The sequence below is a fragment of the Anastrepha ludens genome, chromosome 6 (assembly GCF_028408465.1).
Source record: "Anastrepha ludens isolate Willacy chromosome 6, idAnaLude1.1, whole genome shotgun sequence".
Lineage (NCBI taxonomy): Eukaryota > Metazoa > Arthropoda > Insecta > Diptera > Tephritidae > Anastrepha > Anastrepha ludens.
This window is the reverse complement of record NC_071502.1, coordinates 85,223,687-85,249,031: the sequence shown is the minus strand read 5'-3', so window position 1 is coordinate 85,249,031 and position 25,345 is coordinate 85,223,687. Positions and strand designations below refer to the sequence as shown.

The window sequence follows — 25,345 nt, the reverse complement described above, 5'->3', positions numbered from 1 at the left end:
ACAAAAATTTAATTAATCCAAGTATTTTTATTTAAAAAAATTAGCATATCTGCATTTTTTTCTTTTATGCGGCTTCTTTTTTCAGTTATAACTAAACCGGCCTTACTGAAAACTCTTTCCGATTCAGTTGATGTGGCCGGTATACATAAATATTTTGAAGCCAACTTCTTTAAAGGAAAAAAATCATTTTCAATTACCTACAAATAAAAAAAATTCATTATACATATTATTTTTTTTTTAATTCATAATTTTAGTTTACCTTCCAAAAATCTAAAGGATTTGAATCTTCTGCCGTATTTTCTCTTTCTAAATATTGACGCCTGAGAATGATGGCATCCGCTTTCTTCGACTTTATTTTCTCCGCATTTTTCTTCTCTATAAATGCGAAAAGAGAAACACTTTTTGGTGGTGCATTATTAGTTGAAGATGGCGGTTCATTTTCGAGAAGACTCATAACTTCATTATCTAAGCGAATGGTTGCTTGTTCTGCGTTGCTGCTAGAAATAAATCCTTCACGCTTGAACCGAGGGTCGAGAAGTGACCCCAATCGTGGAGCAGTTCGTGTTTCATATTGAAACATTCGCTTTCTCAGTCCTTCAATTAAGTTTTCGCATAGAGTTATGGCTTCAATTGTTTCTATTTGGCATTTAATTTCATACATCCTTTGATACAGGCCATACACAATGGGTATTATCAAAGACAAGGTGACATTGTTCCCACAGCAAGTTTTTGTAGCTTCATTGAAAGGACGAAGCAGATTTTCTATTTCGCGTACACAATTTTTTTCATCAGCAGAAAGAGGTGGAGGAGCTTTACCTATAGCTAAAAGAACAATAGCGGCAGCATCGTGTAAAGTTAACAATCTCTCTAGCATATTATATGTGCTGTTCCATCTTGTGGGCATATCCTGAATCAATTTCAATGGTGTTGGTGTATTTTGCGCTTTTTTCAATTTTTCAGTCGCAATAGAACTGCATTTGAAAAAGTGTACAATATTTTTACATTTTGTTATAATAGGCTTCAAATATCCATCCTCCGCCTTCAGCATCAAAGCGTAGTGCACAGCGAGATTTAAAGTATGTGCAACGCAAGGTAAGTGTGCAATTTTCAATATATCACATGCGTTTAACATTGATTTTGCGTTGTCAGTAACGATGCAGATAACCTTATTAAAAATGTTCCACTTTTTTAGCACATCAGAAACTGTATTTGCAATGTTTTGTGCATTGTGGTTCAAAACGTCATTTAATTTTTTTGTTTGCAGTACAGCATTCTTCAACACAAACGATTCTTCGATAAAATGACATGTCAATGTTATAAATGCTTCATTTGCGGCAGACGTCCAAAGATCCGTAGTGATTGCCACATGCTCAACTGCATTCAAATGTTCTTGAAGTTTGATTTTTTTTTCGTCATACATATTCTTCACAAAAACATTTTTCAATGTATTTTTGGACGGCAACACATATCTGGGATCCAAGACTTTGACGAAGTTGCGGAAACTAGTATCCTCAACTAGATTAAATGGTTGCATTCCTTCACCAATCAAACTTGCTAGTGCAACGTCAATGTCAGCTTTTCTTTGAGAAGAGCTATCATATTCTATAGCCCTTTTAAAAAAAGAACTCACTGACCGAGAACTTGTGCGACAGCTTGACGAAGTTGTTGAAAACTCATCTTCGTCTTTTTCAATATTTGGATGCATCCTTTTTAAGTGGTCTCTTAAATTTGTAGTGTTGCCACTAGTCTTGTACTCACGAGCACATTTAACACATTTTGCCAGTTTTTTGTCATCCGACTTATTAAAATATTTCCATACCTTTGCAAATATAAAATAGTTAAATGTGTTATATAAGAATTAAGAATTCACTCACTGAAGATATTTTAATACGTGCTTTTTTGCCACCACGTTCTTCTTCGCTTTCCGAAGAACACACGCATTCGACTGCATTTTCTTTTGCTCCTATTAAAAGTAATAAAATCAATCTTCACACGGCTTAATAGATATATTTTCACCAAATAGATTATTACCTTTTCCGTTTATTGTTATAAACTTGTCCATTTTGAAAATTTCTTTTAAGCAAAAATAATATTACAAGTAAAAGTGAAAATAACTAACGCGCCAAACAAAGAATAGTGATGGTAAATTTTCACAGCTGGATAAAGTAAAAAACTTCGATAGTATTTTTTCGATAGTTAAGGACCATCGATAGTAACGATAGTGGTACCCTATCGATAGTGCCATCGATAGTTTGCCACCACTACTCAGTACAGTTTAGCAGTAAACTTTTATAATTTACCATATGGTCGGATGCACCTGAGTCCAAAATAAAAAATATATTTTTCGAATTTTTATTTTCGTAGTTGATTACAGTTTTTAACATGAATGCGAAACCGGTATTATACTAAGTTTCCACCGCAGCCGGAGTTTGGGTTCTCTGCCGCTATCGTGTTCTTAGCGCAAACACGAAACAAAACACCTGTCAAATCCCATACAAAATTAAAACACAACTCCATACCTAAACCCACTTTTCAAAGCGTGTTTTGTTGGGTTTGCGTCTAATTTAATTATTAAGTGGTGGCAATGTTGCTCATTTTCCTCATTTATTATTGCATTCTTATCGAAACATGACAACAATGATTGCAATTTGTCAATATGACATTTGATTGACGCACCGGCTATCCATTTGGTGAATCTTGCTCAAACGATTGTTATATATATCAAACAACAGGTAAAAAACCGAGTGTTGAGCGAATAGAGGCTACTGGTGATGCGCCAATTCCGCAATATGGGCCGGGAATAGTTTTACACGAACATTATTTATATACGGTTGGGGGAACAACTGGCTATGATTACTCTTGTGAAGTGCATCGCTTAAATTTGCGCACACGAGTGTGGGAATGCGTATATATCTGTCGTCCAGATATACGCGAAGATCCAGAGGGTCGTTATCGTCACGAAGTTGTCTACGATGGGCAATACATATATGTGCTGGGTGGTGGTACATCGAATTTAGTGTATGATTTACAACGCATCCCTGCATTTAATTTAATTACAAACAGATGGGAATATTTCGTCACATTACCCGATCGAACATCACAAACAAATCTAACAATCGAGCGACAAAATTCCGGATATCCAAACCCACGAAAGTGCTTTTCCTGCGTACAGCACACGAAATCGAATGGGGAGGTCGAAGCATTCATTACGGGAGGCTTGCAGGTGCGTAATAATTAAATTTAGTATTATTAAATTATATTTGAAGTTGGATATCCCTTTTCCATTTGCAGGCCGATCAAGTATATTTTTCAGATATATGGAGATTAAATTTTACTACTAAGCAATGGACACTTATAAAAACAGCCTCTCTACCAAAAGCTTTGTACTTCCATGCCGCAGCGCACAGTCAAAATGGTTGTATGTACATATTCGGTGGTATTGAATATGATGAAAAACGTATACGACGGTGCAATGACCTTTATAAAATGTGGATGACCATACCATTATTAAGTGAAATTTGCTGGGAGGCAGTGTTACATTACAGACCAAATCTCAAATTGAATGGCCACTCACAGCTGCTTAAAATGGGCATACCATTGCGCTTTGCACAGAGATTGTGGCATTCTTCAAAAGCCAAATGATTATACAATAAATGAAGAGATATATGGTATGGTATGTCATGTAACGAGCAATAAGAAGCGACAATTTTTATGTTTCATTCTAGACATAAAAGCATAATTATTGTTTGCTAACCATTTAGGAATGACATAGTTTCATATGGAAGAAATGGAACCAAAAGAATAAACATAATAAAATAAGACATTAATAATGAGTAAAAATGAAAAAAGCTAATTAATATGAAAATAAGAGTAATTATTTTTATACGCTACATATGTGTACGAGCAGTTGTGGCGATTTTTTTTACAATATGGTTCATACACTGTCAATGGATGCTCAGATCACGAATTCTAGAAAATTGTATCATAAGAGTGGAAGCAGGATCAAGTGGCCAATCGGGCAACCAGATGAACACCAAATTTAAAAGGATAATAGTCCGCCGTCTGATTTAAAGTTCGTATCCATGAGTCTATGCATAATTAAATTCGCTTTTTTCAGATTAACGATATAAACAAATTATTTTCAATAAAGAAATCAAAAATGAATAAAATGTTATTTTATAAAATTATGTATTACAAATTTTATTGTTCTGGTGAAAAGTTGTTTTTCAGATTTAAACCAATTGGACTCTTTGTAGGATATGGCTTCATTAAATGCTGAGAGAGACGAAAAGCAGAGTCCCCTATAATATGGACTGGTATTTTTGTGGATCCATACAGCAAGCTCAATTCATCAAGAAGTGCACAACTTTGCAACTCGCGCTTTAGCGATGATTTTTCAAAAATTCCGGAGTCGTTGCATCTTCCAGGACTGCCGCAATGTATATAAACAAATCTATATTTTGCGTCTACCAAAGCCAATAGTACTACGGAATACCACCCTTTGTAGTTGTAGTAATCAATGGCTTCTTCCTTTCTTGGATGAATTTCAATATGACATCCATCTGTAAAATAAAGATGCTTTTGATTAAACGTTATTTTTATCGCATTACTTATAAACCTACCTATTGCTCCAATACATTGTGGATAGCCCATTGCATTAAAATCTGCGACTCCATTCTCAATTTGCGCCCTTGTCAGTGGAAAATTTTTCAAATATATTGGAGCCAAAGATGTCCCAACTTCATTGCAAAACTCGATGAGTATTTTGCAAACAGTTGCTTTGCCTACTCCAAACAAATGTCCAATTGATCTGTATTCACTAGAAGATCCTAGTGCATACAGAGCAATTGCCACGCGCTTTTTAGTGAAATCGGGTTTCGATAGTTCGTTTTTCTTTTGGCTATTTTTTCAAGTTTGCTGCACAATTTTTCAAAGCAGGATCTTTCCATTCGGAAATTATTTTTGAAAAACTTGTCCCTATTACTCTGGCAGTCTACTTCCCAAAAGGTACTGGAATGTTCCTAAAATATACATGTACATTATACACAAATAATGTATCATAAATCTGTTTACCATACCAAAGACCATACACTTTGCGAACGCATTAAATTGGCAGCAACGCTTAAAATTATTTTATTTTCCCTTAACCTTTTTTTTAAATAATAATATATGTGACCAACTCACTATCAATTATTTTAAAATAAAATGATAAAATCAACATAGCAAATTGAATTTTATGCACCATTTTATAATTTTATCAATTTTTATAATTCTTATTTCACAATGTCAACAAAAGACAGTTCAAACACAGTTTCTCCCAAACTTTCGGTGGAAACAGTTGACAGTTCTCCCAAACACAACTCCTGCAAACACGGTGTTTGCTTTTGGTGGAAACGTAATATTAGATTGGACAGCAGCAGTAGCAGCCGTCTGCACTTGCTTAGCTTTATCTTTATTTTGATTGTTCTGTTGCCTTTTGTATATAAAGCAGTCTCTTTTAATATGCCCGATTTTCTTACAATGGTGACATTTTAAGTTAACCTTTTTATTTGCTTTAAATTTAAAATTATTTTTTTTATTATATTTAAATTTAAAATTATTTTTAAATTTATTATTTGCTTTGTATTCACTCGGTTCACAATTTCCAACAGCTTGCAGAACTTTTAAGCTCGTATCTTTTTGTGCCAATTTCAATTTTATTTCATGATCCAGCAGCCTGGTTTTAACAAATGCCAAAGTTAAATTTTGTTCAGACAGAGTTTCGACGGCTGTTATGATCCCATCATAAGACGAGGGAAGAGTTAGTAACAAATGTGATACTTTGTCCATTTCGTCAACTTTTGCACCCGAACCAATTAATTCTGTGACCAAGTCATCAAACCATTAAAATGATTCATTAGATTTAAATTTGGCTTTAGTTTTAATGAAAGTAATTGTTTTCTTACGGACAATTGAGATGCAACACTTTTACGCTCGTATATTTTGTCCAAATTATATTAAAAAAAAAATGTCTCTTGCGGTACACTCTGCACTAGCAAAACTTAAAAACGAATCGCTTAAAAATTGAATTATAATACTTTTCGCAGTTCTTTCGGCTTTTGCCCACAGTTCACTTTCTTTTTCTGGTTTTTCGTCTTCAATTACAAAAAGCGCATCATTTTCTGCTAATAAAGCTCTGATACGAAATTTCCAGATAGAGTATTTTTCCCCATCGAAGGGTTTGATGTTCTTTTTTAGTTTTTCCATATATTTTTTTTTTTTTTTTTAATACCACTTTTATTTATTTATTTCTTCAACCGAACGCAACACTTTCTTTAATTAAGCCAGACATAAGATACGACCACAATTTGTGTCTGGGCCCATAACCTGTTAAAATATTTAATTAAATTTAACCGCTTCCAATTCTTAAAAAAAAACACCACGTTTTTATATTTCATCAATTTTTATTTCAATTCTTTTCTTTTGCGACCCGTCACTGCAGAAAATCACATACAAATTGAACGCGTCTTAACCGACAAAATCAAATTCAAGACAAAGAAATAAGAACATAAGTCCCGCTATAATTCATATATATGTATACATAAAGAGTATTAGGTATTTATGTAATAAAATCAAAGCCTACTATGTATTAATACAAGCTATCTCGTTTTAACCAAAGCAATTGTTCATTTTGCATGTCACTGCAACAAACACACACATACATATGTGTACATATCACTTGAATTTGTATTAATATACATATAAGCGTAAGGAAACTTACATTAGGTTGTGCCATCACAATAAAGCGATGTTTGTTACAGTGACTTCAACAATATATAATTGGAAAATGTAATAAAAATTGTTCATCTTACCTTTTCGCTTGCAGATTTTCACCGAATTAAACGCGATTCTTTTTTTTATTTCCATTTTCGCGGATGTCATTATGACATTTGCAACTTGTTTTTTGCTGTCACTTTCGCACTCAGTATAGTTAAGTTTAATAAGTATTCACGAAAATTATGAGATAAATATATGTATAACCCATCAAAAATGACAACAGAATTAAATGCGATTGTGGGGGTATTATTGGAAAAAATTGAGTGAATGTGGTGGTAAAATTGGAAAAACTGGTGAACATTGGTTTGCAGGGTTATTTTTAAAAAATAGGAGAGAAACAGAAAATACATTTTAAAAGTAGGACTCAAAAGCACTGAAGCTATGAACTGAACATTTTGCTTTTCTATTTTACCATTTTTAAAGTTTTTTTCAAAATCAGAAAGAGTGAAATAATACTTTAAGGCGCTCCACTTTTCTAAAAATCTTTCAATGCACGATTGTCTGGATAGCCACCGGGTTGCAGAAAATTTTAAAATTACATGAAGCTCGGTTCCAAAATATTCCTAAAAATGTTTGAATTCTTCTCTTCTCTTCGAGCTGTTACACAAATGAAAGTTGAGAAGTTTTATGAATTGGTCAATGTGGCATTTTTTTAAATGCAGCCGCAGATACTAGATTTATATTGTGACAACCACAACCATGAGTAAACGGATATGGAATAACCAATTTAAACTTTTCTTGACAATTTTTCATCACATTACAATTATCTGCAGAGATTGAAATCATATTTTTCAAAGGAATTCAATGATTTTCCAGAATTCCTATTATTTTGTCGAAAATTCCTTGTGCCGTACAATCAGTAATTGAAAAGAGCCCAAAAAATCGATCAACACATTTTGTTTCGTATGTCCTTATCACTAACGCAAGATTTTTCGTCAATGACACATCCGTGCGCTCGTCTATTAGGTATTATTGAGTAGTAATTTTTCTGGCAAAAGCTGGAAATGGATTTCACATTTTCTGGAGCAGTTACAGTGTTAATGATTTTTTGGGGTTTTTCCGGTCTATATTCATCTTTTTTACAATTTTCGAGTCGGATATTGACTGTTTTAAAAGCAAATTTAAGTGATCCAGTACAGTGAATGGCAAATAGTGTTCGGATATAAATACACTTAGCCTTAACTCCAATAAGTGAGCTGCTGCAGCTGTTGAGTCAATATGCTGTTTGTTCTCAATAAATTCCTGTTATTTTGGAGTTTCCTTCGTTCTCTTCATATTTCGTACATGGCTTTCGCAACTTGCATTCCGCTGTATATGAAACAGACCTCCAGCAATTGAAACATTGCATATTAAACACGTCTTTCCCTTCTGGCTATTTTCCTGCAGTAGAAAATGGAATTTAGTTTTCCACTCTACTCGAAATGCTACTTTATATTTTCTTCTTTTGCTGAAAAAATAATTCTTCCATTTACAAAGGAAAATTTAATTTAATTAACAAAATTGTTCACCTTTCTTCTGAACTCATTTCTTCTACTTTTTGTTGCTTGCTTCAGTTGAGTAGAAGATTCGCAATGAGTTTCGAATTTCGTTAATTTGATTTCACGGAAAACATATGTTTTTTGCCATTAGATAAAACCGAAACCATAAGATGGCGCCAGGTAACATACATAGAAATAAATATACAACTTCAACATGCAAAAATCGTACTGCATTGGAAGTTGATTTATCAAAGCAGATTAAAAAAATAGATTAAAAATATGTTTTAATTTTCGCGCACGGCACAAGCACATCTCACTTATGAAAATTGTCAGGATATTGTTTTATAAAATTAACAAAGTAATATTTCTTAGATTAAATGCTTAATTATGCAAAAATCATTACCATCAAAAGACAACGTTCTTATAGTCCGTAAGCCAGCGACAGATTTTCACGACCAATTTCCTCTCAGTCGATAATTCGTAAACTACCTCAGATAGTTGCATTATGAAGCGTTGTAATCGTCAGCTGCGGCTCCGAGGGTGGGTTGAGCAGTTATAGCCACCCTCGCACGTAAAAAAAAAAATTATTTTTAGTCATTTCCTCCCGATTAAAACATTGATAAAATTAAAGTTAGACTAATATTTTGAAGAAATAAAATTGTCAGCTGATTATAAAGTGGTGGATTATACGTCAGCTGGTCACACAAATATGAAAAAAAAAAAATTTTTTTTCAGTGATTTCCTCCCAAACGAAAATTTATCCGATGATAGTTTATGTATTGTTTTTAATAAATAAATAAGTCAGCTGGCTATATGTAGGTGGAATGTGCGTCAGCTGATGCCCTGGTGTAATAGTAGGAGCTAGTCGGAAACATTTATAGCCTAAGTAAATGTATCAGCTGACGAGTTTTCCCCCAAACATACTGCCAGCTGATTTGTTTTATTACTTACAGGATCATTTCAACAATCCGCACAAACATTTTTTTTCGGGAGGGAATGACGTACTTGAAGTTATTCAACATTACATTTCCTCGCTTGAATTTTATTCTACGCTTTCCGTTTCTTTTAACTATTCAATTTCATAATATTTTGCAATTTCTTTCAGCTAAAATATTATCAATTTAGGCACGATTTAATTTACATTTTCCAATTTATATTCTTACAGTAATCTCAGCTATGTGAGTTAAATTCTTAAATGTAATGTATTATGTTATATTATATAATCTATTGTATTCTTACAGTAATCTCAGCTGCATTTGGGTGCCGGCAAGTGTGCGTGGTCCTGTTTTCCGTGGGTACTGAGGGGCACTAGGCTTGCTCCTTGCTGATGAAGTTGTTGTTGTCCGGGCTGGCTTTGTCTGGCTTGTTGTTGGGGCGTCAGGGAAGTTCCACGTTCCCTTTCACGCCTCTTTTATGTTGATTTCTTCTTCAAAGTTTTTTGTGGCACTTTATTTTGTAGCTTTTTAGAAAAAAATTTGCGGCACTTTTATTCTTGTAACTTAGTGGCACTTTATTTTGTAGCTCAGAAAAAATTTTGTGGCACTTTATTTCTGTAGTTTTTAGAAAAAAATTTTGTGGCACTTTCTTCTTGTAGCTTAGTGGCACTTTATTTTGTAGTTTTTAGAAAAAATTTTGTGGCACTTTCTTCTTGTAGCTTAGTGGCACTTTATTTCTGCAACAACTTTTGCAAGACGCTGCCAAGCTTATTTGACTCGGGCGCCAGTTATCGTCCGGAAAATTGGACGATGGAAAAAAAACACAATTTTCTTGGTCGAAAGGCCTTTATTCTGTGAATTCCAACTTACAACTCAAAGCTTAATACTAAATCTGTCCTTAATATAGCTTATTTCTACTTGTGTCAGCATTTTTGACAATTGATTTACATCGGCGCATGGCGGATGTTTATTACTTAAACTAATATTTATTGATAAAGCTAATTTTGCTGATCGAAGTGTCAGTATATTTGGATATTGAGATTTTTATTGCTAAAGCTAGTTTCAGTATTTTTTACAATTGCTTTACATCGGCGCATGGCGGATGTTTATTGCTTACATTGTTGCGTTTGTTTATTCAGCATCTGAGATGTCGCAATTGCATTACGGGTGTGGGTATAACTTAAGTGGTGCTAACTCCTCCGCCGCTAAAAACGGACGTCCCCGTTCTAAGTATCAATCCCTTAGGTAGAAGAATCTTATCATTGTAACTTATTATGCCATTGAGTCCATGTCTTACCGACCTGTCCGAAGTTGAATTAAACCAATCTTTTAAAAAGAATTCCGACTCAGAGAATGTTGTTCCCAATAAATCCTGCTTGAGGTTTATACTTGTGATATCGACTATCTCATAAGTGCCTAGGGACCAGAGTAATTCCTTCCCCTTAAGTCGAGAAACCGGTCCTAAACCTCCATAAGTCTGAACTAAGAAAGATATATCATAAGGAGACACTGGTAAAGAGCTAACCAATTTACTAACTGTATCCTGACATTTCATTCGGAACATAGTCTCCATTGTAATATCTGTTATAACCTCTGAATCCGTGAGTCCTGTCCGAAGATGTATGGGTGTACCAAAATCACATTTTTTGGCGTCATGAAGCTTGATCTCCTCACTCAAAGATTTTTTTGAGTCAGCTGAGATACCTAACCACTCCCCGTCAGAGAAACGATATCCGATAATTCCGCAGTAACTCATCCGACACATCTGATCCAGAGGTTTGCCCTTTAATCCATCAACATGTAACATGCCGTATTTAAGAAGGTCCCCCGTCGAAGTTGTCTCATCCGTTAATAGATGGACTGCCTCTTCTCCTATTTCCATGCATCCTATTTTATTAAGGATCAGGGATAAATGGCTATAAACTTTCTGGTAGAATTCGTTAATCGTCATTCTTCCTTGAATGAGACACGTCATCTGGTATTCCAGGGTACCTATATCGCGTTTGTCTACGTAGTGGGTAGTTAAACAGCGGGAGATTGCTGTCCAATCTAAAGGTGTGTTGTACGATTCAAGGGCTATATCCGCTTTTCCTATAATTTTGTTTCGGATCACATTTAGGATACCGAAGTATCTAGGAGTGCCTTTTGAGGGTTCGTATATCCTCAAAATACGTTCAACGCTTTTTTCCATGAACTAAATTCGGAGGCGTTTCCTGAAAATTCTCGTAGTGAACGTACTACGTCAGGAATTTTGTCCATTTCATTCATGTTGTTCCTAAATTGTTCCTCTATTGTTTGGTCTGTTATTATGGGGGGGGGCTGTTATTGTTAAGGACATTTTGTATAAGATAAGGTCCATTGGATTCTATGGTTTCCCTAATCATATTCCTAATGAGAGTAGCTAAGTCTGGGGAAATTTGGGGGTTTGGGGGTGAAGGTGGTGCGACTAGCACTGGTGGCCTAATCAGATTGTTTGGGTTTGCCATGGTTTATTATTTAATACTCGTTCAAAAAAAAAAGATAAAATTTTTACATTAGCAACAGGTTTCCAGTAAACACTTGTAGTTGCTTTATAATTCTATTATTTATTTTGTTTTTACAAAAATGGAAAATATTTGAATGTTTGAGAAATTTTATTTCCTCTATTAACGTTACGCGATTTAATATTTTTTGAGTGTTTTCAGTGGCGTAGAAACGGCAATTTTGCTTATTTACGGTTCCGTTCAAGGAGAAATGGGCCTCATCACTCATAATGATTTGATGCCAAAAATCCTCATCAGTTTGGGCCATTCGGACGACAAAATTGGCATATTCCAAGCGACGAGGCTTATCGGCCGGCAACAGTTGTTGATTTAGTTGTATTTTGTACGGGAATATCCCCAAATCCAAACGAATGAGACGTCGTAGAGTGGTCCGAGGGATGTCCAACTGAGCAGAACGACGATTACCTGACGTTCGCGGCGATGACTCAATACTGGCTCGTACGGCCGCGATATTTTCGTTAGATCGTCTTGGCCGCTTTTTATTTGGACGTCGGGTATTATCCACAGTGCCGGAAGACAAAAATCTTTTGTGCATTTGCTTGATTGCGTTCTTTGACGGCGCACTTTTCACTTTATTTTTTTTTCTCCACGCACGTTGCGTTTTTACAATCGAGAAGGAATTTTGAATGTAATATACAGCTGAACAATTTCAGCGCGTTCTATTGGGGTGTACTGTTTCATGGTATAAATCTCCTTCGACTGACGCTTCCAACGCGGTATGTCATTAGCTGATCTGAAATTACAGTAAAAAGTTATAGGGTTACTCAGTGGGTCAGTTTAATATGGCCAACCCTGTATACTCCTCAATGGAGATAGCTTTCGGCCCTTCTGTGGTCATCTATCTTCTGGTCTATTCGCCAGACCAGGAACTTCACGCAACTGGCAGATCTTATTGGCTGATCAATACCAGGACTTTGTTATTAGTATTGTGCTTTCCGCCACTTGTGCAAAAAAATCTTAGCACCAAGCTGGACTTTGGAATAAGCATTTGAGCTTTCCGCCACTTGTGCAAAAAAATCTTAGCACCAAGCTGGCAGGATCGCCATGTAATGAAAGTATTATTGATTTGTTTTTAAAATATTTATTTATTTATTGCTTCAAGCCGGGCATCCAGCTTGTAAAGCAATTGTTTTCTTTCTTGTCTCTTACATACTACGTACAAGCGTTTTTATAGGAATTTTAGTCAATGCAAGCCAATAACAATTTTTCGGTGTTTACTTATGTAATATGATTCTAGCATTCACGCGCCGCACATAAAAGAATTACGTTAGCTATGTTTGCATTTAGTTTCAAGTGTAATGAACCTTTTAAGAAATATGATACTATTTAAACGGCACAGCAAAGTGAATGCATAAGTGGACAATAAATTAAAAAAAACAAAACAAAACAATAAATGTTTATGAATATTAGTGTTAAGGCATATCCGACTTATAATCATACTACACCGTCCCGAACTCGACTGCTCGCTTGAGGTGACCGCCGCTTCCTTTACACCTAAACAGCGACGATACTGTTGTTGTGTGATACGTCTGAGACCAACCTTTGCCTTGACTTCCCACAGGTACAATATGAGTATCATTTCACAATCGTGTGAAATGATTAGTGCTGACACCGTTATATTCTAATGTGTACGCATCGGCCATGGCCTTGGCAAGAGTGTCGGATTGCCGGATGCCGGCTTGGACACTTATGCAATGCGTGTGTTGCAACCGATCGTGGGAATGTCCTATTGCAGGTAATTATGGTATGAAATAAAAATATGCTGACATTGCGGCACGTGTAGCGCGCAGCCGTGGGAGCGTCGCTGTAAATGCGACTGCAGCGTGTTAACTCTTCCCCCTCTAAAAGTCTGCGATCCTTTTTTGCAGGGGCGTCCTTCTCATTTGAATGACGAGGATTCCGATGCAGTATAGACAGTTTAACCTCGGGAAATTTTGCTCCTCCTGTTAGCTTCCTCCAAATCAGCAAAACGAACACCATCAACAAAAGAAGGCCTAGGGCTTCAGACATTGCAAACCAGTTAGTCTTATCTTTCAAGTGACCCAAAAGTCGTATGTTTCCGGAGGTCATTTCATGGACGAGATTGAGATTCAGCGCCAGGCTTCTATTCGTTATGGTGGACAGCACGGGTGGAAGCACTTGCACACCTGAGCTGCTCGTACTCCAGTAGGATTGGTTGTTTATCGTAATAGTCTCGTTTTCCATCTGCAGGATATAAGAGCCAGATAGATGTTTGGGTATTCCACCTGACCATATACTGCCGTTGAAGTTATCTAGGAATATAGTGCCCTCCTTGAGCACCTCTATAGTAGTTTCCATACCGATCTCGTAGCGGCAACTTGTTTGTCCACCCTTTAGGAGACGTGGTAGACATTCCTCTTCGGCCAACAAATCTAGGGCTTCCTGTTTGCATACCATGGCTGTGGCTAGGTGGAGACAGCTATTTTTTATGCCGTATGTCAGTTGCTTATTCATCAGTATCGTCTTGTACTTCAGATCAACTCGATGACCATCCTTCAAAACAGATCGTGTGATTAAGTGATTAAACCCCGTTTGATCCACCTTCGGCATTGACAGCACGTAAAGGAGAAGAGTGCCATTCGAGTAGATTGATGGTTCGCTATATTCGATGGCTTCAACGACGTTACTGTACGGAAGGACTTCAATTTCGCTTATTAGACTATTTATTTCCTCCTTGTTCAAAAGGTTGCTGTTCACTACGCTTGCTTTGGCCATTTGACATGCCCGTACGAGTTCACTGACGTCATCCTTGAAAATCATCAATTTGTGCTGAATCTCTTGTGAAACCTCAGCCTGGTGGGTACGTCCCAGGATGTCATTCGTGGCCGTTGTAATACCATTCACAACCTGTAATAACTCTTCAGTTTTTTTGAAAATTTCAGAGTTTACCTTATACTGTTGGTTATTGTTGACTATTAATTCATTTTGGCTTCGCAGGACTTCATCCCAGGTCTTTTGGCTGCAGGTCCCTTCAGCTCTTCAAGTTGAGTTCGGACTTTTTGTAGCTGATAGTTGAGGACTTCTGTGATTGAATTGGTCCGTTTCATGCTGGCAGTTTGGTATTGTAACCGATTTACAATTTTCTCGTAGCGCATTAAGTCGATGATGTGGACCAGTTTGAAGTGTCCATTGATTATCCAGCCGTATCCATCACGAACAGTTAGGATAGGTGAATCTACGTTGAATACGACATATGCTTGTGCGGTTGCACAGCGGCAGATTCTACAAATTGAATTACAGAGTATCATCTTAATTCTAATTTTTTTCCAAAATAGCTTAAATAGGATATCGTACACAGTTTTCTATCTACACAGTTTTATATCTTGAGCATAGCCTACAACACTAATATTTTCCTTAAATAAATTTTACATGTTTTTTTGAAATTACGACAAGGAGAAATTTAAATGTACATATCGCTTAAACAAAATGTAATTGATATTGAATTTAATTATAGTTACTTTAAATTTATTGAAGTTATACAGTTATTAAACTCAAAAATATGTTTTCCATTCAATGACAATTCAACTTAGTAATAAGGTCTTAAATTTCTAATACTATTACTAGTGAGTGGAGTCCGGGAGGGTAGGGGTTATCGGAAATTCGTGAGGACCCAGAGGTGGTGTTAACAGTGGAATTTACTGACAGTTAGTTTTTTAGTTATAATTGATTTTGTTAGACAATATTAGTGTTTTTGTTTCTTTCCCCTTTTTTTTTTTTTGCTTTTAATGAGGCTAAAATTTTGCCATTTTGTTTTGGCTCATTGAACCCTTAAAGGTTTATGCTTATATACAAGCGAATTTTGCTTGTACTGTTGAGAATTTGACTTTCTCTTATTTTTTGTTTTGGTATTTTACCTTTTATTTCATTATTTCGTGATTTGCATTGCGACACAGGCGTAAACCCAGCTGAAGGAAGGCCCGTGTTAATCCCTTTTAGCCATAAGCGTTTATAATTGCAAATGGCCTACTAATGGCACGAGTAGCTTCACGACAATTAAAGCCAATAGTCCCAAGGAGGAATTGAACCACTTCGATTGATATCGCCTCGACCGCCGAGAAAACTGGAGTTGAACCAATGCGACAGATCGAATATAAAATTTAATTTGTACCCAGACCACTGGGGCTTAGGGAGCTATGCATAAGTTTTCTTTGCCTTTTGACCAATGCTAATTTCATATTGTTTAGACAATACCTTTACTTGTTAGACATTTTTTATGTCTGTTTTGTGGAACTTTTTTCCACTTTCTGTGACAATAGTAACATTTCTGTTTTCGGCTATAGCCTCTTTCTTGTAAAGCGGCGTTTGTTTGCTTTTTATTTGCTTGTTGGCGATGAACAATTCATCACCGCTGTCAAAATTGCGAGGGGGCGAGCGAGTTTTATTAGTTCTTGCATTCCTGCTTTCTTGTTCGTGCAGTAAAGGACATAAAGGCTCCTCATTTGTTCGTTCCCTAAAATTTGCCAATTCTTGATAATTTATCCTAGCAGTCCTGTTTGAGAAAAACATCAGCGGGCTTCCGTTTTATCACTGAATGTACTGTATTATTATATCTGTCTACCGTTATAGCAACGCGCTCTTCAGGTGTTAGTCTAGGGAGCTCAACGCGGAGGCAGCGATATATTTCAATCAAGGTAGAGTGTAATCTCTCCACCTGACCGTTGGCTTCACTTCGTTGCGTCGGCGTTTAGTATATTTCTATTCCTAGAGACCTGATGTAGTTTAGCACAAGCGGGGTTAAGAAGCCGCGCTCGTTATCCATGACCAGAGCCCGTGGCACTGTAAAGTAATGTAACGCAACAGCTAGTTTCGTTCGCAAATGGATGGAAGATTTGTTTTGGATCGGAAAAAGTTTAGCAAATTTAGTAAACTTGTCGATACAACTCAAGTACTTTTGCTTTTCAAGATGTCAATATGAAGGATTTCACAGGGATAATTCGGGATAGGAGTTGGCTGTATATATGGTTTTGAAGGATGCCTATCGTACTTGTTCAACTTACATGTGTCACACTGACGAACATATTCCCTAATCTGTTTAGACATAGCTGGGAAATAAAATTTTTCAAGAATTTGTTCCCTATTCTCACGAGCGTTCCGATGCGCGCGCTTGTGCTGCTGTTCTATTATATTGAAAATCCTGTCTGCTATCGTTACGTCTTCTACCATGCGCTGTGTGATCCTTACCTTGTACCTACTAAAATTATCAACGTATGCAGCTTGCAAATAACGAAGATCATCCTCTGGAATTTAAATGCCATTTATGACATTTGGGTTGAGATATTTTCTGAGGGCAGGTAACAGAGCTTCCACATTCAACAGTGGCATAGAAACAAAATATCTTCTGTATCCTTTATGAGGCTCCTCTGTGCACTCGCAACTCGCCCCCCGCCTGAAGATTATCTGGTTTCTAAATACGTTTATTGGGACCTCAACGTGTGGCATGAGGTCTGAACTATCTTGTTCGGTGGAATACATGGTAACTTCCGATGCAGTATCTGTATCGGATGGTGCGCCAGCTACGGTACATGGCGCTTGAACAACGATTGAGTCTGTGAGTGCGTTCACTTCCGTCTTAAGACGGGAGAGTGCATCAGCGACCACATTCGTCCTTCCTGGCTTATAAATCAACTTGCAATTGTACTCCTCTATCCGAGCTTTCCACCGCTTAAGTTTCGCGTTGTAATTGCGATTGCTCATAGAAAAGGTCAGCGGTTAATGGTCTGTGTATATCTTTATTTTTTTTGCGCCGTACAAATAAGACCTCAAATTATCAAGTGCCCACACTATGGCAAGGATTTCCTTTTCGTTCGTGGCATAATTTTCCTCGGCCTTGTTAAGTGAACGGGATATATACGCGATTGGTTTGTCCTTCCCTATATCCCCCTGTGACAGAACTGCCCCGATTGCGTAATTCGAAGCGTCAGTTGTCAAATTGAAGGGTTTTTCAAAATCAGGGAAAGCGAGGACATCAGCTGATGTCAGTAGTCCCTTTCAATCTGCAAAGGCCTGTAAGGCTTCACAATCAAGTTTTATTTTTACCTTTTTCGATGCATCTGCACTGATTTGTGCATTTTCTCCACGCGTAAGGTTCGTCAGAGGCTTTGCTATCTTTGCGTAGTCCCGAATAAATTTGCGGTAGTAAGACGTCATACCGAGAAAGCTTTTAAGGTCCTTTAGGTCAACCTTTTTTGGGTCAGGGCGCACACCTTCGGGTGTAATAAGATAGCCGAGGAACTCAACCTCAGTTTCGAGGAAACACGTCTTCTCCAAGTTGACCTTTAAGTTGGCTTCAAGCAATCTTGAAAATACGTTCTCCACATTTTGTAGGTGATCATCGGTGTCTTTCCCGAATACAATTATATCGTCGATGTACACATAGCAAATTTTGCCAATGTACTGTTTGAGCACATCTTCGATCATTCGTTGGAAAATTCCAGGGGCATTTTTTAACCCAAATGGAAGTCGCAGGAATTCGTATTTACCATTCATGGTGGAGAAAGCGGTCTTGGGAATATCAGAGTCCTTCATGGGTATCTGATGGAAACCGGACGTTAAGTCAATGGTTGTGAAATACTTGGATTGGCCTAGACTACAAAGTGTTGCATTTATATCCGGAATAGGGTAGGTATCAGCGATAGTGACTGCATTCAACCTTTTATAGTCTATTACCATGCGATATTGTTTTCCCCCATCGGGCTTGGGCTTTTTCGGGACCACCCAAATTGGAGAGTTATAGGGACTTTTTGATGGTCGGATAACTCCTTCTTCGAGAAGTTTATTTACCTGTCTATCCACTTCCTCCCTCATAGACGAAGGATAAGGATAGCTTTTGCTATAGATTGGGTCGGTTGTCGATGTCCTTATCTCTGCGCGGACGCTGGTATCTATCAATTCATTACCATTTATAGGTAAGAATAGTTCGCTAAATTTTTTGATAATTCCCTTCACTCTTTCTTCAGTTTCCGGTGCAAGGTTTTTGGAAATTGCGTAATTAACCTCACTGGATACCCGAGCGTGCAGATTTATATTTATCAACCATTAGAAGGTTCTTCTTCCTATCGACAACCGCACCAATGTCCTTGAGCGTATCGTCCCCAATAATTCCGTCAAACGTCTGCAACCCAGGCAGGACAAAAAATGTCACATCGGCAGTAAGGCCAATGTCACTGAAAAATTTTAATAATACCTTCCCCTTTATATCTACACAGCCACCCGCTGATCTTACACTAAAGGTTTTATGGACTGGTTTTTCATGCTTAGCTATCGTTGGTTTAATAAAGTTTTTATTCGCCCCAGTGTCAATTAGAAAGTCTAGGACGCGGCCGTCTGGAAGTTTGTACTTTAAGTATGGTACGCTAGATGGCCGCTGGACAGAAAATCCTCTTCTTCGACGGCAGCGCAGTCATCATCTTCCTCCTCCAAAGCATCCGTCGTAACATGGTAGAGCCTCTGTTGCTTTCGGGGAAAGTTATCGGATTTAGCACTGCGTTTGAATGGATTTGGTCTATTTATATAATTAACTCGTTTGCTTTGCACGGATTGATCTACGTCCATCTTCTCAACCGGTGGCTGTGAAGTGGATGGTTAATCCCTCTTTGGGGTAACTTGGCGATCATATTTGTCGAAGTGTGTTCGGCGATCTTGAGGACGCCAAGTTGTCCTCGGTGGAATAGGAGGTGTTCTGTCGGCCTTAAAACCATGCAACCGGCTAGGAATGGTATTCACCGGTGCAACAATGTGATTATTTGAACGTGCACTGTGAATTGTAAAGTTCCTGAAATTCGTGTTTTGGATTTCAAGACATGCCGAATATGCCTCTGGCAGAGTTTTAGGACGTTGAATAAGGAGCATTTTGGCAAGCTCTCCATTCAGTCCACGTATAAATACGTCCAGGGCACGGTTCCTATATGTGTCAATTAAAACTTTCGTTGTTTCTTCAGAGTAAGATTCAGTTTTTATTTTATTGATGATTAATGAGAATTGGTGGTTCACGGCTGCATAAAATTCATCTAACCGTGAATCCTTCTGAGACAATTGGTGGAGTTGATACTCCAAAGTGCGGATGTCGCGTTTATCCGCATAATGGAGTGATAAGCACTCTTTGATAGCAATCCAATTCGTATCAAATATGTTGTACGATATCAGGGCAGCATCGGCTGCCCCGCGTACTTTCTGTCGAATATGTTGAAGTATGGCCCGATAAATTGGCTTATTTCTTACTACCTTAAAATCATTAAGAATGCTCTCGACAGAGTGCACCCACGAGACGTATTGGACTGGATTCCCGTCGAATGCCTGCAATTCTTTTACGGAGTCTGGAAGTCTAGAAATATCCTTTAGATCAGCCTCCGTACCCGGAGCTCGAGGTTCCACCTCTGGTTCGCGAACACCACTTTCACTTCTTCCAGATTCCAGGAGAGTGAGCCGGGATCTTAAGGAATCTAGGGAAGAGATCCGCCTCTCCATACTCCCAACTTGTTCGATGAGCCCATTGACGGCTCCCGTCAGGTTTGTTACTGTGGTCTGTAAGGACTCCATACCTGAGTGGGAAAAGAGGAGGAAAAAAAATAGACAAGTTTTTATAAGCTTACAAGGCTGCTAAGAGCATATGTTCTAGGTTCTTTGCTTATTCTTCCTTTCGTGGCCGTGGTTCTTCACTAATCACGTTTGTAGTTTTCTGAATTTTCGGTATGCGTTTTATTCTACAATAATTGATAGCTTTTTACAATTTTCCGTAACTGTTTTACGATTCAATTTTCGATATATGTTTTTTATTTAATTAATCACGTTTTATTCTACAATAGTTGATAGCTTTTTACAATTTTCCGTAACTGTTTTACGATTCAATTTTCGATATATGTTTTCTATTTAATTAACCACGTTTTATTGCTCTCTTTAGCTGTTTTTCACTTTCCAATTTTTGGTTAGAGTTTTTAATTCATTTATTAGAAAAATCCTTTTTTACACTATTCACCTCTGGGTCCCTGCTCGGGCGCCAGAAACGGACTTCTTGTCCGTAGCACTGAAAAAAATAATGGGCCAGCTGCCTAGTAAGGAAACACTTGATTTTTTATAAATTACAATTTAATAAAATTCTAATTTCACTAGCTTATAATATTCTTAATTAAGTATTAGGTAATGATGAGTAGTCCGTCCCGAACTCGACTGCTCGCTTGAGGTGACCGCCGCTTCCTTTACACCTAAACAGCGACGATGCAGTTGTTGTGTGATACGTCTGAGACCAACCTTTGCCTTGACTTCCCACAGGTACAATATGAGTATCATTTCACAATCGTGTGAAATGATTAGTGCTGACACCGTTATATTCTAATGTGTACGCATTGGCCATGGCCTTGGCAAGAGTGTCGGATTGCCGGATGCCGGCTTGGTCACTTATGCAATGCGTGTGTTGCAACCGATCGTGGGAATGTTCTATGAGCCCAAACCACTATTAATTCGAACAGCATGTTTTTTTTTTTCAGTGCGCAATGTTTAACACATTATATTATCAATACTACTAAATATAGCGCATACCAATGTATTTCGTCTTAAAGAGAATTTTATTCTCTTAACGATTGAAAAAAGAGATTTGTTCTATATCCAACAACAACAACAATTTGAGTAATTTATTCAAACGGTAGTCTTAAGAGATAAGAAAAAAATGACCACTATTAATTCGAACGCTGCGTAATATGATTGCTTATCGTACTTAATACATTAATTTAATTAACATTAGAATTGTGTAATGTCGCCTTTGGCTTGCATTACGCATTTAACCCGTTTTGGCATTGAATTTAACAAATTTTTGCAGTGTTCTTGAGAAATTGAGTCCCACATCTCCTGCAACTTCATTTTTAAGTCAGAAATATTCCTTTGTGGCTCATTTCGAAGCTTGCTCTTCATTAACCACCAAATATTTTCAATTGGGTTTAGATCTGGGCTGTTTGATGGCCAGTCTAAATCCTCCATTTGATTATATTCCAGCCAATTTTTGGTTCGTTTGGCTGTGTGCGATGATGCTCCGTCCTGCTGAAAAGTGAATTCACCGCAATCTGCCAGTTTTGGTATTGATGACAGCAAACTATCTTCTAAAATATGCATGTATTTTTCAGCACTAAGCGTCCCTACAATGAAATGCAGTTTTCCCAATCCTTTGGCAGACATACATCCCCATGCCATAGTGCTTGCAGGAAACTTTACTGTTCTTTTAAGGCAGTCTTTATGGTATGTTTCTGCCCTCTTACGGATACGTGATGGTATCCCATTGCCTTTGAGTCCAAGACATCCTTTCCCGAGCCCATTGCGAACGTTTCTTTTTTTGACGAAGCGTTAGCAAGGGTTTTTCCTTGGCCTACGAGTAAGATAAGTTATTGAGTACGATGCATACATAGCTAATAACAAAACATACTTTAAAAAAACCATATCCAATATTTTTTAAATGTAGTCGCGTCCATTCTCGCTTTACAGTTTTGCCAATTTTCTGCGACCACTCAGAAGCCAAATTTCTCAAAGATTGGCGACGATCAATCTTAACAATTTTGGCCAGTTGTCTTTTGTCTCGGGGTGTTATTGCTGATGTTCGGCCTCTATTTTCAATGTTATTTTCAATATTCCCATTTTTTTTTTTAATTTTTATCACTCCATGTACAGATGATTTAGACAAATTTAATTGCTTGCTGATCTCCGTAAGTGTCTTCCCAGATTTAAAATAATCTCTAATCAATACTCTGATTTCGTTGCAAATAGGCTTACCACGTACCATCGTTTCTAAACTTGCACTAAATTGCAGCAATTTTTAAATTTTTTGCATGCTGTATTGTGATATTATTTGCAGATTATAACTGTAGATAGCGATTCCGTTACATTGGTTGCTTTTGTTTTGCTCTTTTGAGATAAAGGTGGGCTTACGCAGCGTTCAAATTAATAGTGGTCATTTTTTTCTTATCTCTTAAGACTACAGTTTGAATAAATTACTCATATTGTTGTTGTTGTTGGATATAGAACAAATCTCTTTTTTCAATCGTTAAGAGAATAAAATTCTCTTTAAGACAAAATACATTGATATGCGCTATATTTAGTAATATTGATAATATAATGTGTTAAACATTGCGCACTGAAAAAAAAGACATGCTGTTCGAATTAATAGTGGTTTGGGCTCGTATTGCAGGTAATTATGAAATAAAAATATGCTGACACTGCGGCACGTGTAGCGCGCAGCCGTGGGAGCGTCGCTGTAAATGCGACTGCAGCGTGTTAACTTATATGCATGACTTCACGTCATTCGTATATGCAATGAACGGATTGCACTTAAGCATATACATACATATGTATATTTATATTTCTAACTCTACAGTGCTGAGTGGCATTCCTAAGGTTCATTTTACAATCATAAATGTCTATTAAAATATGGTTGTTTTCTTTTTCATAACTTTATGTGTGGGAGCGGGGCCATTCCACATAACTCGCGTGTGGATCTCATTGCATTAGGCCAGGGGTGGGCAAATACTTTAAAGCGCGGGCCAAAATGAAATTTTCAAAATGTCTCCCGGGCCGGAGGACTATACCGCATATGCTTTGCACAAGCGGATGTTTTGGATAATTTGAATAAAATATGTCACGTAATTTTTAAAGAAATATTTTTATAAATAAATGCCTATTAGATAAACCAGTCAATGAAACATTTTATTTTGTTACTTATTTATGTCTTAATGATACAAATTATTTTATATTGACACATAGTTATTACAATTTAACATTTATATTGCATTTCGTAAATATAATAGTAAATAGAATTCAAAAAAGAAAAGAAAAACATCAAACGGTAAAATAAATATTTAAAGTTAATGCGAAACGTGAAATCTCGAATGTTCATCTGACATTATTTCTTCAAAATTGGGTTCCAAATCACTTGCAGCAATCCTTAATACCGAGTGTAGATTTTCGTCAGTAATTTGTGATCGATATTTATTTTTCGTGGAAACCATTAAAGAAAAAGTTCTTTCACAAATATATGTCGAACCAAATAAAACAAGGTATTTTTGAACATAGTTCAAAAAATGTTTGAAATGTTCATCATTCAAAGCGCCATAGAAAGCACTCAATTCGTTTGAGTGAAAATTTTCTTGTAGTAAAATATTTGATTGTAAGTCAATTAGTTCTAGTTGAATTTCAACAGGGGCTTCTTGCACATCGAAATTGAAAGGTTGGCTAATTAATGATAAAGGTTTTTCAATAGCTTTGAAATCTTGAAATCTTCTTTGGAATTCAGAATGCAGGTCTTGTGTTATTGTACTATATTTAAAAAAATCTGTATTTTTCAATGATTCTCGCTCACGACATCGTCCGCACTAGTGTAGTTAGCCGACCGCCCATTTTATTAAGACTATTATATATACAGTACGCACACTAATAATGCTGATGTCAACAAAATCTCATAAAAGAGTTTGAAAAAATTTATGTGCGGAATTTTTCAACGGGCCGGATAAAATTAGCAAGAGGGCCGGATCCGGCCCGCGGGCCGGCTTTTGCCCACCCCTGCATTAGGCAGACGCACTGTCAGCATATTTCAATAGACATGCGTGCTTCTTCTGCAGGTGAGCGAGTTAACTGTGGTGTTAACTGCCCCCCCTTTAAATATCTGCGTCCCGCAGATTACATGCGTTTTCCGGGAATCGTCGGGTGTCTCCTTCGCCTGTTGCTAGGCATCGGAATGGTAGGTTGACGTATCGGAGGGAGATCAAGGCTTGCTGTTATCTCTCTCCAAATCCAGTAGGAGACCACGGCCAATATGCAAATAAAAAAGGCGTCAACAGCCAAAGAGACATGGCATCTCTGGCCCAGTTTGTCCAGATGGTTGATATTCGTCATGCTCAACTCGTGAACATATTCTAGACTTGGTTTAAATCCTTGGCTTGTCACGTTGGTAACCGTTGCTGGCAATACCTGCGAGCTCTGCGATGCTCTGTTAGAAAAGGACAACGCGTGACTTTAAGTTGCTGATAGAGCGTCTGCCGTATGTTGGTGATATCGGCTTACGCTGGCTGCTTGAACGTGGGAACCACTGAAGATCGCTGCCTTACTCCGCGACTGAATTAGTTAGTTGTTGTCATGTGCCAAAGTTGAAATTACTATGTGTTAACTTACATAAAGCAGCAGAGAGCCGTTTGAAAATAAGGAGGGCTTCGCATATTCTACTGCCTCAATGGAATTTTGATAGGGTAAAGCCTTTTCTTCAGAAATTAACTGATATAACTCAACCGGGTTTAAGAGGTTGGTGTTGTCTATGTCCGTCTTTGCCATTTGACACGCGAATTAGATTAACTGATTATGCATTTTGATAAAAAATATAATACTTTAATCAAAGTCAAATAAGACGCGACGTGTATATGTCAGTGGCAAGAATCAACTGATTATAATCAGATAATTATCTTTATTCAAAACAATTAACTGAAAGCTTTACATCGATTGCTTAACTTACATACATGTGCCTTACATTCTATTAGTGTTGGTGTATTTAATTGGAGTTTAATATGATTTTCATATCTTGCTGATTAGA

The 25,345-nt window shown here is 37.1% G+C and overlaps 3 protein-coding genes across 3 annotated transcripts; 1 reads left to right on the top strand and 2 right to left on the bottom strand.

The window, feature by feature from the left end:
* Positions 1–250: 250 nt before the first annotated feature.
* On the bottom strand, positions 251–2,062 carry LOC128867162 (E3 SUMO-protein ligase ZBED1-like). Its single transcript, XM_054108256.1, has 3 exons — positions 2,032–2,062; positions 1,875–1,963; positions 251–1,819 (listed from the first exon to the last, which is right to left on the bottom strand). Exons 1-3 carry the CDS (start codon positions 2,060–2,062, stop codon positions 251–253), a joined length of 1,689 nt encoding a protein of 562 aa, XP_053964231.1.
* A 609-nt stretch (positions 2,063–2,671) lies between these two features.
* On the top strand, positions 2,672–4,058 carry LOC128867161 (kelch domain-containing protein 10 homolog; the record flags this gene model as incomplete). The annotated part of the gene is made up of 2 exons (XM_054108255.1): positions 2,672–3,223; positions 3,292–4,058. Coding segments are annotated over 2 exons (903 nt in total), but the record flags the coding sequence as incomplete, so codon positions are not given.
* A 142-nt stretch (positions 4,059–4,200) lies between these two features.
* Positions 4,201–4,859, bottom strand: LOC128867160 (putative nuclease HARBI1). Its single transcript, XM_054108254.1, has 2 exons — positions 4,623–4,859; positions 4,201–4,562 (listed from the first exon to the last, which is right to left on the bottom strand). Exons 1-2 carry the CDS (start codon positions 4,651–4,653, stop codon positions 4,201–4,203), a joined length of 393 nt encoding a protein of 130 aa, XP_053964229.1. The 5' UTR covers positions 4,654–4,859.
* Positions 4,860–25,345: the final 20,486 nt, after the last annotated feature.

What these genes read in the sequence shown, in the direction of transcription:
- LOC128867160 (XM_054108254.1), bottom strand. Translation starts at nt 4,653, where the DNA reads ATGGGCTATCCACAATGTATTGGAGCAATAG. An exon ending in ACAATGTATTGGAGCAATAG is followed by an intron (nt 4,563 to 4,622) that starts GTAGGTTTATAA and finishes TTTATTTTACAG; the next exon opens with ATGGATGTCATATTGAAATT.
- LOC128867162 (XM_054108256.1), bottom strand. Translation starts at nt 2,062, where the DNA reads ATGGACAAGTTTATAACAATAAACGGAAAAG. An exon ending in TATAACAATAAACGGAAAAG is followed by an intron (nt 1,964 to 2,031) that starts GTAATAATCTAT and finishes TACTTTTAATAG; the next exon opens with GAGCAAAAGAAAATGCAGTC. An exon ending in CACGTATTAAAATATCTTCA is followed by an intron (nt 1,820 to 1,874) that starts GTGAGTGAATTC and finishes ATATTTGCAAAG; the next exon opens with GTATGGAAATATTTTAATAA.